The 16,448-nt window shown below is 36.0% G+C and overlaps 1 protein-coding gene across 2 annotated transcripts in view; it reads left to right on the top strand.

Annotated features, from left to right (window-relative positions):
- Nucleotides 1-15,834, top strand: part of LOC126969851 (kielin/chordin-like protein) — a 41,647-nt gene extending 25,813 nt beyond the window's left edge. The window contains exons 8-14 of one of the 2 annotated variants that reach the window (XM_050815426.1): nt 4,784-4,948; nt 6,142-6,285; nt 8,260-8,298; nt 9,609-9,662; nt 12,695-12,842; nt 13,884-14,036; nt 14,542-15,834. In XM_050815426.1, the coding sequence (XP_050671383.1) occupies nt 4,784-4,948; nt 6,142-6,285; nt 8,260-8,298; nt 9,609-9,662; nt 12,695-12,842; nt 13,884-14,036; nt 14,542-14,678 (840 nt within the window). In that variant the 3' untranslated portion in view covers nt 14,679-15,834. The remainder of the gene's footprint in view (nt 1-4,783; nt 4,949-6,141; nt 6,286-8,259; nt 8,299-9,608; nt 9,663-12,694; nt 12,843-13,883; nt 14,037-14,541) is intronic. The other variant, XM_050815427.1, reaches the window with a different exon arrangement.
- Nucleotides 15,835-16,448: the final 614 nt, after the last annotated feature.

The raw sequence follows: 16,448 nt of genomic DNA, 5'->3' as shown, positions 1-16,448 counted from the left end.
AATTATTTTGTGTATTTTGCTGTTTCGCCTCCCTCATTCTTCTCATCAGTTATCAAGTTGAAGATCTACTAAGCTGTCACATATTTTGTACCTTCAATAGTTAGTGTTTTACACCAACTTAGCTCCCTAAGGCCTAAATTAACATTTTTAAATGCTGCATAATCTTAATATATATAAATTAGGTGACACGTTGTTAGTTGACACGAACGGATTTTAATGGGGATTTCATGGATTGCAGTTTGGTCCAACTTGAGAGATAGGATAGTTTATATTTCGATTTGGGACCCATAATTATTTTTAATTTCAATATTTGTTTTGTATAGACATATTTTCTATGAGAGAATTCAGGGACGCACGGTTTGACAGTTCTGCTGTGAAACAATTTCACTATAACAACAGGGAGCATTTTTTACGAAATATGTCTTGATGTTTTGAAATTTTATTGGCAAATTCCTATAAAACAGTTTTTTTTATTATCTGCAGAACAACGTCTGTCGGGGCAGCTAGTATAATATATATTTAATCATTTTTTCTTATAAAATTCTGCGAGGTAGTAACTGTGCAAAGTAGTAGTGTAGTAGTAAATTAGATAATATTCAATAGTAGCTGACAAGTGTAGTCTAATGCCTAATAGCATATATTCCTCAACTGGCTATAATACATTCAATAAATTATCATGACCGACTTTGGTGCGTTCCAAGAAACAAATGGCAAACCCATAAACGTATAACTTATAATTAGCCAATTAGTATTGACGATTGAACAAAAGTGTTTCTGAAGACCGGCATCAATAAACATGATTTGTGTATGACTTGAAATAATTATGATGTTTTCAACTTTGGCAGGAATTCTCCGACAGAGATGAACTACATCAACTCCAACGGATAAGAAACAGAGTCGTATGCAGAGCTTTCTCGAACTTTAAATTCGATTGCAATGATTGTATTTGCTCATCAGATGGAGGAAGCTATTTGTGCACGAAGAAAACTTGTGCGCGAACATTTAATGATGATGTGGAAGTATTTATAAAAGATGAGGTAATTCGGAGTCAGGGAAAGTGTCTTGAGCGGTGAGCGGAACTATAGCATCATTGCGTGCGACGACAAGTGGCTCTACTGGATGCGATTTGCGCATAAGATGACTTCACTCCAAGTCCGTGTCGGTGTCATATACTAATATTATACTTTTGTTCCATAGTGTGAACGGGCATGTAACTTTACCAGTGGTAGGCCCCTTTGCACACGATGCTGGCTAGATTATGGGCACCACAACGGCGCCTATTTCTGACGTGTAGCAGTAATGTGAAAAACAATACTGTGTTTCGGTCTAAAGGGCGCCGTAGCTGGTAAAATTAATGGGCAAATGAGACTAAACATTTTACGTCTCAAAATGGCGAGCGCAATTTGTTACCGTTCAGAATTTTTGGGTTTTTCAAGAATCCTGAGCATTATAATGGGCACTCGTCCCTTATTTAAAAAAAACTTATATAATGGTACTTGAAAACCAGCCGTACATGGACATCGACAATACTGGACTCCAACAGATCAAGATGCTCTCGACCTTTAAGGTGGTCAATGTTCTAATGGCTTGATGGTCCCCAAGTCGTATGTTTCCACAAACTGTCTGTACAAAATTCAGTCATTACTGAATTTAGCCAAGTATAATCGAATTCAGCAATCTAACATCCTAAATTCAGAATTAAGGATATTTTCTGACTAACTGAATCATTCAGAAGCCTAATTAGAAACGCATTTAGGAAGGTGTAATCGCATTAAGTTACTAATGTAAGTTACCGTAGCTCTTCGTGCAGAGTACGTATCAATTTTTTTTGTGGCCCTGAATAATAGTAATAGCCCTACAAGTTTCAGGGATATTTTTGTCAGCAGGGGTTGGGATATTAAAGAGCTGATTTTTAAATCTTGATATGAATTTCCTATTGCAATAAGTCTTAGTGTTACGACCAGTCTTTTTTTTGCACGAATACTGTCTCGTAAGATATACTATCTTACTTTAAAATAAACGGTGTCACATGATTTAGTATAATACGAAACGATTTTGAATTAATTTGTATATAATTTATGAAGCTCGCTGGTTTAAGAACACCCGTTTAAAGTCCATGTTTGCTAACTTTCCGCGCATTAATAAATATTCCTTCGCCTGTGTTCTTCTTTTTAATTTTTCTATTTGTATTGAGCCAATGGCCAGGGCTAAGTAAAGGCCAAATTCTTTATGTCTGGAGCCCTCTATATGCCTTGAGCTCTGTATATGACACGTCCAACTTCATTGCGCTTTAATTGGTAAATGATTCAGCAACTAAATTTAGGACAGTGTGATCAGAAACTTCTAATTTGTAAGTTGCTTCTGAATTTAGACGACTAAATTCAGTGAAATGTAATTAGTGCTTCACGTCTCCGAGACCCGCCGTTAGCTTTCGACACCCGTTCAGCTTTACGCTGCAAATAATACTCAAACGAATTATGTGTAAATTTATTTTAGTATAAAAACACGTTTTAAAGTAAAATGACTTTTTTGTAACGATAAAGAGGGAACACGTCTATGTAGAAATATCTTAAAAAACAAAAAGCTGAATACAGCAACTCTTTCATATGTCACCAAAACTAAGATTTTATATATACTAGAATCGCTTATTTCATATAAAATAGGATTTTTAAATATCTTAGGTGTGTTTTAGGATTCAGCAGAGACAATAGAGAGTCAAAAAATTTGTAAACCAAAACGCACTTTCTATATGGGATGCAATACGTGTCGATGTAACACAGATGGCAGCACTTATTCTTGTACCAATAAGCCGTGTCCGTTGCCTGATGATGTTGAGATATTCCATGAACTGACGGTGAGTACCAAAATAGCATATTTTTTATAATTATTATTTATGAGACGAACATTTAATTTTCAATTTCAATATATTCAAAAATAATTATATAAAATTAACTAATAAATACAAGAGTTTTGCTTAAAAGCAGCGATATATAAATATTATGACTGTTCGTTGTCAGTATATTTATGAAAATTTAATATAAGTTCATAAAGACCTTCTTGCTCTTAATAGTGATTTTCATTATTATAACACTAGAAATAAGGGACTGCTTGTAACTAATTCTAGTAGGATTCATAGGATGCATAATTGCTTTAAGAGTAAATGTATATATACACTTTTATAATAAAATGGCTTTGTCGTAAATCCTAGTACTCCACAGCTGAATATCTAAGTGATCGGATAGGGACTAGATTATGTATGATTATTTTATAGCAATAGTAATGACACTACAATATTGTATATTTCATTAAAAAGAGCGCAATAAAAAGAATGCCGGAGAGTTTCTTGCGCCGCTTCTTCTCTCTCAGAGTGCCATTTCTTTCCGAAGCGGTAATAGTATCTAGTATATAAGAAATGACATCAAAAAGAATCTTAATGGAATCAATTTTGAGAAAATAAATGCCTTTTATGCCTTTAAAATTAGGGAACTTTAGGTCTAGATTTACTTTCCGTTTGTTTCTGTTGAATCAATAAATAAAAAATAAATAAATATATATTAAGTATAGAGGTAAAACAACAGTACAGTAGATATAATACATTTGGGTATTTACACCCGGTAGTTACATGAATTAAATCACTTTTTGCGAAGGTTTACTATAACTTTTGTTGAGTTCCGAAGTTTAATCTTCGTCAACTGTTAGATCGCTTTCGCACCACGTCCGATCAGAGTCCGATCCGTATCCGTGAAAACACGGTCTGGAGTATTCGTAGAACAATTTCTATTTTAGTATAGGCACTGGATGCGGCTTCTGTCATCCGATTTCTTCACGGATCGGACTCTGATTGGACGTAGTACGAAAGCGCCCTCACAATAAAAATATTTAACATCACTAATTACTGTTTTTTTCTCTTTCAGGATATGAAACCAGTAATTCCATAAATTCCGAGTTAAAACATGAAGCATGCAGCCACCGCCGGGACTATTTTTTTGCAAATAATATTTCTTTTACTACTAAGTTGTTTTTTTAAATACCTTAACGCCCGAACAGCACTGGCGTCGGATCTCATGTTTGAACAATGAGAAACGAACAAAAATTCAATATTACATTTGTTTGTTTGTCATTGTTGACATCTAACGGACATCATTTCTGCGGACGTCATTTTGGTTTCATTGGTAACAATAGATAATACACTTATATACTAGAGATTGGTAACGCTGTACTGAGTGCCAAGTATGACATTTTTTACCTCATCGATCTCTTGTAAGCCACAGGGTGGTGGGACCATAGCGGTGTTTTGTACAGCCGTTAAAACCAATATACTGCATATCAAATAAAAAGCTCTGTGAATTAGGATTACGGGACATAATTTGTTTTAACTTTTTCCCTTATTCTCATAACATGGTGACATGATTGGATTTTGATACTTATATTTTTTATGACTATTTTAGTCAAAGCTAGCGGTGAAACCATTGATGTTGTTGTCATAGATATAATATATATAATAATATAATATCTCTTGTTAACAATGTTTGCTGCTGACTTTTCATAATATGAAAACATTAAAATATTCTTATTTGAAATGTATGCATTTAAAGAAATAATTTTGTATGGCCTATTTAGTACCTATATTTACATAATATTAATTGATTTAACATGGTATAACTTTTATCGTACTGGGAAGCTGCAGAATTTTATTAAATCTGTTTTATTTTAGAAAAAGTTTAATATGTTTACATCATTTAAAAGATTCCCGTGTGAATTTGATAAATTTTGTTTATTCAAGGAAAAAACTGGGCAAAACAAAACGAAGTCCATAGTATGTCCTGCCAACCGCATGTTTATCAAAGACTGTAATACCTGCTGGTGCAATGAGGACGGAACTAGCTTCTACTGCACCAGGAAAGTGTGCCTCCCTGACGGCTCCGAACCACCTGAAGATAAACCAGAGGTAAGGAACTCAGCTGATATCATAAAGTGTACAAAGCACTGCAAGTAATATAATACCACGTCACACATATTAAAATATACTTATTTCCTACTAGATTTTAAATACCAGTGGGAGGTACCACAACGGCGCCTATTTCTGCCGTGATGCGGTAATGTGTTTCGGTCTGATGGGCGCCGTAGCAAGTGAAATTACTGGGCAAATAGGGTAAATTGTAAATTTATGGGTAGTGCCGCTCAGAATTTTAGGGGTTTTTAAGAATCCTGAGCGGCACTGCATTGTAATGGGCAGGGCGTTACAACTACCATAAGCTGAACGTCCTGCTCATCTTGTCCCTTATTGTAATTAAAAAAATCGTTGCATCTGTATTTTAAAGTTTCTACTTAGAATTACAATAATCACTTATTATTAAAAAATAAAAGACAATTAGGGCAAAGTGTCCCCTGACAATTCACAATAAGTCTACCGTGATGATACTACCAACCGTTAGTTAGCACCGCTGAAGTGCCAACTAACTTACACGAATCAAGTTAACTAAAGATCTGAATATTATATGCTATTATAGTTATTTCTAATCAGATATAATTATATAAAATAACATTACTAACTCAGTAATGAGTTAGTTAAATAAATTTTATTATTAATTGGGATATCTTATGGCAGTTCATGACGTTGGTACCGCTTGTTAACACATTAAGCTAACACTTAAGAATTGATATTGTTTGATAAAGAAGATACAGTACGCCAGTCCCATAGGTGTCTTTTATATATTATTAGTTATTTATGCAACTGTTGTGTAAAAAGGGGCATTAAAACACAAATGTGGGTTTATATTGATAATAGTATCACATGAGTCTTGTAATACCTAATTATCAACAGTTGCATACAAGACTTTATCTACAGCCATAATATGAATCCTCTTTACAAGATTCTGAAACAGTTAGCTTACTCCTAACATTGAAAAAGCTAGTCCTAGTAACCATTACATCGTCCAAACGAGTGTTGTAATGTTGTACTAAATTTCATTACAACACTCGTTTGTATGATGTAATGGTTATTAGGACTTTGGGTGTTTCAATGATGTCAATAAGCTAACTGTTTTAGAATCTTTAATAGAGAATTTAAAGCATGGGTATAGATTAAAGAATATACAGCTACATTATGATAATATGTATTATTTCTTAACTCATACACAGAGTTTACGCATCCATGAAGGACAATGTCGGCCTGATGAAGTCTTTGAGCTGGATTGCAACATGTGCCGCTGCAACCCCGATGGTAAATCGTTCTCGTGTACGCGAAGAGCATGTGTCGTGGAAGCAGTGGTAGATGATATAAAGGTATGTCTATATTTATATGCATATATTTTCAGATCTGTTTTGCAAATATCTTTTCATCCCATCTATTCGAAAAGGACGACTTGGTTCACCTTTAAGTGCACCCAAAGGTGGTGTTATTTATAAGAAACTTTTAACGTCCACTAATGAGTTTTTAATCCTCTTAATCAGCGCACCGCAATTATCTTTGCCGCGCACTTATTGTATTTGAAACATATTAGGCTGAATAATAAAGCTGAGATCTATAGATCTTCCTTAGACTTTGCTCAGACTTTACTTTCGTAAAGCTTTGATGAATGTGATAAATCGAACGCCATACGGTCGCACCGCCGGCTCAATAAAAAAAAAACAAATTATAAACCCGTGATCTACAGCCCGCGTTTTCGTCAATTTTCACAGATTATTAGAAATTTATGGTTTTATTTTGAAAAATGAATTCTTCAAGTGACAATGAAAATATAGAATTAACTCCTGAAAGTATGAAGTGAGGCATAATTCCGGGAGTAATATATGAAAGCCTATGGTAATTTTATTGAATGGAGAATTGCAAGAGGTGCCAAGTATTTTTCGTATCGTCGTATTTTTGTAAGAAGGTCATCACTCCACTTCTTTTTTGTCTACGGTGTGTCCGGTATCTTATACCTGAGTGACAAGTCCATGTCGTCGCTTTTAAAGTTCATCTTTCGTCTGAGACGCTAGCCATATGTCCTGCCCATTGCCATTTCATTTTTAATGCATGTTCAAAAGTTTGGGTTTTATGTATCCTTCTGAGCCTCAAGATACTCCTCTCCATGGCATGTTGTGTTGTTAGTAATCGATGTTTAATTTTCTTTGTGTGCGCCCATGTTTGGCTTGCGTTTATGAGGCCTCGTAACATACATGTATCCATTACCACCTTTTTTATCTGTAAGCTGAACGATCTTTTAATATTTCTTTATGTGACCAGAACTTTTTCCAAGAATTAGAAATTAAAAAGAGTTACTATTACAGTTAAAAGATATTTGCTTCCCAAGGTATACATAATCTTCTACATATTGTGTCTGATCTGAGCCTACTTGTATAGGCTTATGATGGTAATTCCTTCCAGTTCTTAGGCAAAACTAAACAACCTTCCACTCTTTGGAGGACCTACTCAATACTAAAATCAACAGTCAATTCTAGTAACGACGTTAAACTGGATACATATTCGAAATTAATAGCGTTACTGAAGAGGATGTCTGATGGGTTTAAATCTAAAAAATAAAAAGTGTTGTCAGTCAAAAATGTAGAGACATTCGTAGGTTAAGTAGGTACTTACGACAATAATTGAGAAATATCAACATTGGATACCAAAGACTTTGTATCTCTTAGCACTAATTTGAAGGTAAATAATGAAGTTGATAGATCTGTGGTCCACGATTATAGTGCTACTTCTATTATTACAAGGTAATGCACAGTTTTCAAGAGATTACCGAAAAAAAATTCTTAACTCAAAGCGGGTAAAACACGTAAAAGAGTCAATTGTAAGTGAAAAACAGTGAAATGAAACGTACTGAATTGTAGGCATTTTCCCCCCCTTTTATCTTTCTTTCAACCTTTCCAACCCTTAACAATGTCAAAGTTTGAGCTTTGGTTGTAATGCTTTTTTTCTCGGGTACGGTCGATCGGGGACGACCCCTATAGCCTAGTGGTATGTGACCCTGCCTACTGAGCTAGAGGTCCTGGGTTCGAATCCCGGTAGGAGCGATCATTTATATGATGAATATGAATGTTTATTTCCGAGTCATAGATGTTTATATGTATTTATGTATGTGTAAGTAAGTATATTGTATTAAATATATCGTTGTCTTGTACCCATAGTACAGGCTATGCCTAGTTTGGGGCAAGATAACCTATATAAGAGCGTGTCAGTATTATTATCATTATTACTATTATTACCTTGTAATGGGGGTAATTTTGCTTTGATCTAATATCTAATAATCAAATATTTTTTTACAGAATACAGCAATGATTAGAAGAACTAGAGCTACTCAGCAGGTAAACAAATCATACAGTATCTACTTGTATATTAATTAATAATTATTTTTCTGTTGCTATACAGGGTTATAGCAACACCTCGCTAACAGAATATGCCTTATAGCTGTCTTTGTGTGGCTGTTTTAAAGCCTCAGTTGTCTATGACGTTGAGTAAATATTATCGCCGCGACTCAACAAAAATCGTGTTGCCTTTACCATGACAAACGTTCATTCACAATAATTATTAGAGTATTTCATTTTTATGAGAAAAAAAAAGAAATATTAATTGAATTAGGCGTTACTTTGCGGAAATCCATAATTATACAAATGATTTAAGTCTTCTTCAGTGTTAATTCCGCCAATATTTGTTTTTAAAACAATTCGACACGTGTTTCGCCTCTACACGAGGCATCCTCAGGACGTGTTGTCTCGCCAAAATCTGGCACAAGACGATTTAAAAGCAAATATTGGCGGAATTAACACTAAAGAACACTTAAATCATTTCTATAAAAAAAAAAAGAAATAGATAGAGGCAATGGCAAATGGGTCATTAGGGTTAATAGGCAGTCGGAAAATGTTTGTTCCAATTATTTATAAAATAAAACATATAAAAAGTTTTCACTTTTTTTAGCAAGCTATATTTACGTTTTAAATTGCTTCTTGAATAAATATTTTTGGAGTTTGTTTTCCCTTGGGATTTGAAATAGTTTGCAAAAATAAGTGTAATATAATAATCCTATTGTATTTGTCACTGTCAACTTATGTTAGGTGTTAGCGTCACTGACCTTCTTCTATATACCACTGGACTGGCGGCTGTCAAAGTGCTGTTGTGCCTATTTGATATTCGCCATTTTGGCGCTGTTGGCCATAGCGAGAGTCTGCGGTACTAAACTAGTGATGACAACCTCAGCAAACATCGATAGATGGTGGGAAACTATTTACAAAAAATTGTGTACTTTATAACGTTGATTCTTGAAGTATAAAATACACGGAATACGAACGAAATTAAATCAAAATGCAAAAATACTTCAGAGTATTATACGTTCATTCGCAGCCATTAGTACTATACGTCAGAATTAGTTCTCTGGACGCTCGCGAGTGGCGCTTCAAATAAGCACAAAAAATTGGCTGTCAAAGATATGGAACAGCCTGTCCAGTGTAATAGTGTCCAGTATTTATGCAGGTCAGTGATGTTAGCAGAAAAGTTGCCAATTCATGACAATGTGTGATTGTATCTTTCGAGCCACACGTAGGTTAATTTTTTTTTTCGTGGGCTGCATATTTTTCCTAAAATCGGTCACAACTTAACTGAACAGTGTACCTACTTACAGTCGAATTCAAACCCAGCCGATCCATCTGCTTCAAGATCACCTCCGAGTGTCAAGGTACGATTTGGTTCGGATTTCGCACTGGCACAAGCTTCGATGCACTTTAAAGGCACCATTTTTTGCGAACTTGTTCATATATCATAATACCGTCTACTTATGTATTGTTTGTCAACTATACTTGCCCACCCTTGACTAGTAGGAGCCGCCCTGTCCTAGGCTGGCAATCACGGCGAACTTTGTCTGGAATATCGGTATGGAAACGCCATCATGTCAGTCCGTCTCCAGGATCAGATGTATTTCAGCCTGGAGTTGGCATCAATATCAACAGCGAATACATCACTCACCTTCGATTCGCAGACGATATCGTAATCATGGCAGAGATCATGGAAGGCTTAAGCCATACAGCTTCCCAAGGAGTAGGTCTCACAATGAACATGGACAAGACGAAGATCGTGTCAAATGTTCATGTCTCACCTAATCTCATAACAATTGGGAACTGTACTCTCGAAATTGTTGACGAGTACGTCCAACAAACTATCCAGTTAGGCAGGTCCAATTTCGTAAAAGAGGTCACTCATCGAATCCAACTCGGTTGGCTAGCGTTCGGGAAGCTCCGTAAAATCTTCTCGTCCCAAATACCACAGTGTCTCAAGACGAAGGTTTTCAATCAGCGTGTGTTGCAAGTGATAACTTACGGTACACAGACGTGGTCGCTAACTATGGGCCTGATGAGAAAGCTCATGGTCGCTCAGAGGGCAATGGAGAGGGCTACGCTCGTAGTTTCCCTGCGAGATCGGATCAGAAATGAGGAGATACGTAGGAGAACCAAAGTCACTGACATAGGCCAAATTATTGCGAAACTGAAGTGGCAGTGGGTAGGGTACATAGTTCGACGGACAGATAGCCGATGCGGCAGAAAAGTCTTTAAATGGCGATCACGTACCGGAAGTCGTAGTGTTTGTAAGCCACCCACAAGATGTACCAACGATCTGTTCGAGATCGCCGGAATACGTTGGATGGGGCAGTGCAGGACCGGTCGTCGTGGAGATTGGGGGAGGTCTTTGTCCAGTAGTAGATTATATTAAAAAAAACGTAAAATGCCTCCTCCTCACTGTCGGCGGTGATACGCTGCGTTTATTGTCGATCATCACCGATATTGATTATTGTAGTATACCATTCACATGATGGTTGGTGATCATTGACTGAGCGGCGAACCTTCCGGTTAGACATGCAGTCTTTGCTGCCAATCATATAACTTCAGTAAACAATTATGCCAATCTAGTTGAACAAATTCACGACCATCAGTGACAGTAATCACGACCACCATGTTCACGGAGCATCCTTACACAAATAATGAATTCAATCTCCAAAAGGTTGAAACATCCAATATACAATACTTTATATTTCGACAGTTTATTCTTTATTAATTTTTATGAAATATTTGATACGAGTATTTAAAACACTTTTTAACTTTAAACACTTTTTAATTGTAAAATACTCATTAACAATTAAAAGAGTGTCCGTTGACTTTACTGTATGTTCTCACGAGCTCTACTTTTTACGAACATCTGGTTGGTAGTTTCATCAATTAATTAATTAAATATTCATAATTGCGATTCAACAGCGCTTAGTTTCAGCCTATTTGAATAAAGATTAGTTGACTTTGAAAAATTATGTAAGAAAACATGGAACAGTAGATGGTATGATGGTTTGATGATTCATCGAAACAGAACAAGTAAATTTAGTTTTATATGAAAGGTAATCATATTATTTTGAATGATTAGCTACCGCGTCAGCATGCGCATGCAACTTTATGTGAATTAGTTCTCTTTGTAGTGCGCCCAAAAACTGGCAAATTACCGATAAAGCTCGGCACGCGACTGTCTCTGACTGACTGTGGCAATCGTGCTCGAGTGTAATCACCATCAGTAAAGAGGAGGCGTAGCACTCACTGCTATCGGCATTATATATTATATTATATCCTGTGCTAAGTATAAAATACAGATATTAGATAAATAAGTGACGTCTGTCACACACATTGCAATAATTTTGCTACCGTCATCATTGTATTATTGTTTACCAGTGGCTCCTTTGAACAGGATGCCAGCTCAATTATGGGAACCACAACGGCGCCTATTACTGCCGTGAAGCAGTAATGTGTAAGCATTATTGTGTTTTGGTCTGAAGGACGCCGTACCTAATGAAATTACTGGGTAAATGAGACTTAACATCTTATGTCTCAAGGTGACAAGCGCAATTGTTGTGCCAATCAGAAAATTTAGTTTTTCATGAATCCTGAGCGGCACTACATTGTAATGGACAGGGCGTCTCAATTACCATCAGTTGAACGCCCTGCTCGTCTCGTCCCTTATTTTTATAAAAAAAGAAAAACAAAATCATTCTTGATACCTGTTTATCATCCTTCGGTGTCTAGATTTCAATTTTACTTTGTATTTTGGTAAAACTTTGGGATTAGTTTATCGTTTTCATGGCCTTAAATTTTGGTATTAGTCTCAGTCTCATGGCTTGAGTAACAGCTACATGTAATGCCGGCTTCACACTATCGTCCAACAGTGCAATACTCCATCATAACGATAGTTCAAAACAGACACACCCAATACATATCAATATGCACCATCCAACCTTTTTCACACATGACGTGATACGTGCTTCTCGCCATACCTTTTGACCGCGTATACATATTATATTTCAACACTACGACACGATATTCCGTCATTTGGATTCAATATCACCTCATTTATAAAACTTCCAATTAGAGTAAGGTATCGTCACTTTACTCTATTATTTTAAAAATAATTTATAACAGTCTACAGACAATGAACGATGACGAGTGAAGCTGAAGGTTCCTTTTATTTCACCCGCCTCGTTACGCTTGCTAATTTTCTTTCGATCGTTATACGTGGACCACTATGGTGTGGAAGGTCTGATTTTGTGTGTCTGTCAACTCGACTGAACGAGTTATATCTCTCCACGTGGAAGGTTGGACGAACAGTTGCACTGTTGTTCGATTGTGTGGATCCGGCATCAAACTTACAACCAAGACATAACGCGTGTGGTGTATCCAGTAGGGAGCGCCGAAAGCCTGCAAGCCAGGTCAGGAGTTCCGCATCGACTGCAACAAATGTCTGTGCGATAACGAAGGCCAGAACTTTTCTTGCACGAGGATCGACTGCGTCGCTCAAAACAGTGGGAACGGTGGAGTGAGAAGGAAGAGAGGTAAGAAGCTGTTTTTTTGGAGGTGAGAGGCGGAGTTTATAAGTAAGGAGAAGCAAGAATAAGAAGGGGCAACACAGCAAGAGGTTCAAACCACCCTCCTCCTCAACTGCTGTGGACTTCTCTAATATCAGGTGGAGGTGGACGGCAGTTGAATTAGAATGAAGCTCGTTTTATTCCCAGGTGATTCACCACTTTCGATCACATGAGCCTCTAACAACGAGTTTTTTGCCAGTTATAACAAAACTGTGGAATTGACTTTTTTGCACTGTGTTTTCAAGACGATATAACATGGGTAAGGTAAAGAATAAACAAGTATTACCACTTAAAACACCGGCAGTGCTCCTGTGATTCGAGTTGAGGAACATCATATGGTGAAGATGGTATTCAGATTTGTAGCGTGTGGTACGAACGGTGAATTGTGCAACAGGGACCGGTTGTAAGCTTTTCTGAATATAACTCCCGAAAATCCCCGTCATAATTACAGTAGAATAATTAATATAAATAATAATAATAATAAATAAATTACAGACGAATACACGATGAAAGAGAACTTGTCAACAGTGCCATGAGCCATTACAAAATTCGTTAGCTATATTCAGATTGACTGCCCATCTATGTATTAGTTAGTTTAGTATGGTCATCAAATAGTTATGGTGGTGGTCAAGTTTTAAGCAAAGAGGCTGCCTAGTAAATTGGCCTTATCTTTTGCCGTATGGGAATGGGAGTCATTTTCCTTTAGGATTCCCTTTGGGCTTGAACGAAAACCTAAAATGTGCATCAAGCAGATTTATTAAAAATGAAAGTTAGTATTTTATTATTTCAAAGTCAAGTATTTAATCATAATATGTATCATTATCTTAAATTACGACACATGAACGTGCGATTTTTGTTGCCTACTTACATAAAATATTTTGAATTTTGAGTTTGAACTATTAATTAATGTTAGCTAAACGTAACCCTAATATTGGTCCTCAGGTCCACTCTTGATCCGTTTTTGTGGCAACCAATAAATTAAATTCAATTGTGAATGACATTTTTCAGACACAACGGAGCAAGTGAAGATGGATTGCGGCCCAGGAACTGTGTTCGAGATCGGCTGCAATGTCTGTCGATGCTCGGCGGAAGGCAGCCACGCCACATGCACCATGAAACGTTGCAAGCAGGAGATTATTAAAAACGATGTTAATACTTCTGGTAAGTTCTACTTAAAATTACAATATAATACATTTTTATAATGAGGTTCAACATGTGATGCTGAAATTAGGAAACCGCAAACTAAATAAATAAAGTTATCATGTTAGTTTGTCGGTGATAAACGCTTTCTCAGCGATTACTTCGAGCTACCTGATGTTAAGCGGAGTAATACTGCCATCCAGAAAAAAACTGCAGACAGGTTAAATATCCTGCAGAGACTTGCTGTATGTTGGTAACCGGGGGCATGACGTTTACTCCTGGTTTGAGCATAGAGGCGATGCTTAGCTTACCGCCTCTTTCACGCCTCGCTGACGTTAATATGACAAGGTTCCGTCCCCGTTCCAATGCGCGAGGATTCACGCTATGGGCTGTGGTCACATTTATGTGCCTATTATCACTAATGTTCTATTCGCCTTCGCTTAACAACAGTTTTAATAATGACCGTGAGATTTTAATTATAACCCAACTGAGCATTAATGCAAATAAATTTCTTGGCTATTTCCAGAATCGGATGTAGGCTTCCGCTGCAACGCTGGAGAACAGTTCAAACGTGATTGCAACGACTGCACCTGCTCTGCTGACGGAAAGAGCGTCTTCTGCACACTACGTCTCTGCGACGTGGACATCAACCCGACCATCTAAAGCTCTCAAATATTTAACCGCTATTCCAAAGTAGATGCATTTATATTATTTTTTCAATTGCAATTGTTTTCTACAAGCAGACCATCTTTAAATACTCAAGCTTCATTGATGTCTGACGTTATCAAATGAGATTAATTCGTATAATGTCGCATAGTATTCACTTAATTATTTTTATTTTGTATTGTTTTAGTTTAAGTAAGCTAACGCTTTCGTATTTTATTGGCTTAGTGGGTCAGTAAGGTAGTTTTGGTTTGGAGAAAATTGGATTATATTTTTGATCCAATTTACTATACATCAAATGTCTTGTTTGTCTACAACCAATGTTTTTTAAGTAAAGATGTAATCATTGTATTGTCTAATTCACTTTATTATTATTGTTTTTTAAAAATAGCTATTGTAGAAGACCAAGAGTACAAGCCATCTTTACCTAATCATAAATATATTTAACTTAGATTGTTTTGTTCGATGTGATCTATAATTTCGCAAAAACCAACCACTCCAACACCGTGTGTTAACTTACTGTAGTTATAAGTTTAGGTTGTTTTAGCAAAGCTATAATTTACTGCAAATTCTTTATTTTTATAAACAATTTTTTTTTTGTCATCATCTATTATAATGAAATGTGTAGTATTTTATGTTCCCTTACTTCTACGTTCTGAAAATTCAAAATTATTGTAAAATTTAATTTGATTCAAGACAATAGTATTTATCCTTACTTAGGTATAAGCAGTACTTCAAAATATAATTTAGTAGATTAAAAATGGCAGCTCCTGTATCATTGGTATCAAAACCATTCGTTTTGAAGATTTGAAATACACATATTGACACTATAAGTTTGTTCGTCGAAAGTAAGATCACTAGCGACCTTGGGCCTTAAAATTGCTTCGTACCACAAACTCAACTCGCATAGCTATTATAGAACCTGACCTAAAGATTGCGGATATAACAAGGCGACAATACCAAGATGTTTCATAATACTTATCAACTCTCGACAAAAGATTTTATTAGAATCGTTATTCACTTTTCATATTGCGTTCATTAACAAGACTATATTTTTTTATATAATTAAAACACAAACACAGGTACGTATGTGAATGTATTAAGCAATACGTAAGTTAAATTGTAAAATAACAAACAAATAAAATATTAGAATATGCTTATTGTTTTCTTGTTATAATTCAAACATTTAAACTATTCTCGCTTTATTATCAAAAAACATTTAACAGATAATTAATAAACTACATTGGTCAAATATATAATACACCTGAAGACAAGAATATTGCATATTTATCACTGGTCCTGTAATAACAAATAATATTACTGACATACTGATTTGTATGGAAAATTGATTGCGAAGAAACTAAAACAGTTTCTTGATAGCGAACGGCAAGAAACAATGTATGAAATAGATGGACTTCTATTGAAGAGATTGAGGGAACGTCGAAATTTTGAGAGTTATATAGGAAGAGAGTGAAAAGTAATGATCCTTAAAAATCTGCAATAGCCGAACACTTGCTTAAAGCCGATACCAACCATTGGATCAAGCTGCACAACCCACGAGTGATTTCTGCTGAACCGATACATTCCATGGCTTATTAGAAAGCTATAGAAATTAAAAGACATCTTAACAATACGGGGGGTGGTTTTAGACTAGCGCAAACATGGAATCCCGTGGTCTCTCTCTGCAGTACGAATGCAACAAAAAGATCCGAAAGTATGAACGTCATCAGTAGTGTGTTTCGTGAATTAGGGAATCAAAGACCAAAACAA

The sequence above is a fragment of the Leptidea sinapis genome, chromosome 19 (genome assembly GCF_905404315.1).
Source record: "Leptidea sinapis chromosome 19, ilLepSina1.1, whole genome shotgun sequence".
In the NCBI taxonomy this organism is placed as follows: domain Eukaryota; kingdom Metazoa; phylum Arthropoda; class Insecta; order Lepidoptera; family Pieridae; genus Leptidea; species Leptidea sinapis.
Note: the sequence above shows the minus strand (reverse complement) of the source record. Positions and strands in the feature narration are given on the sequence as shown.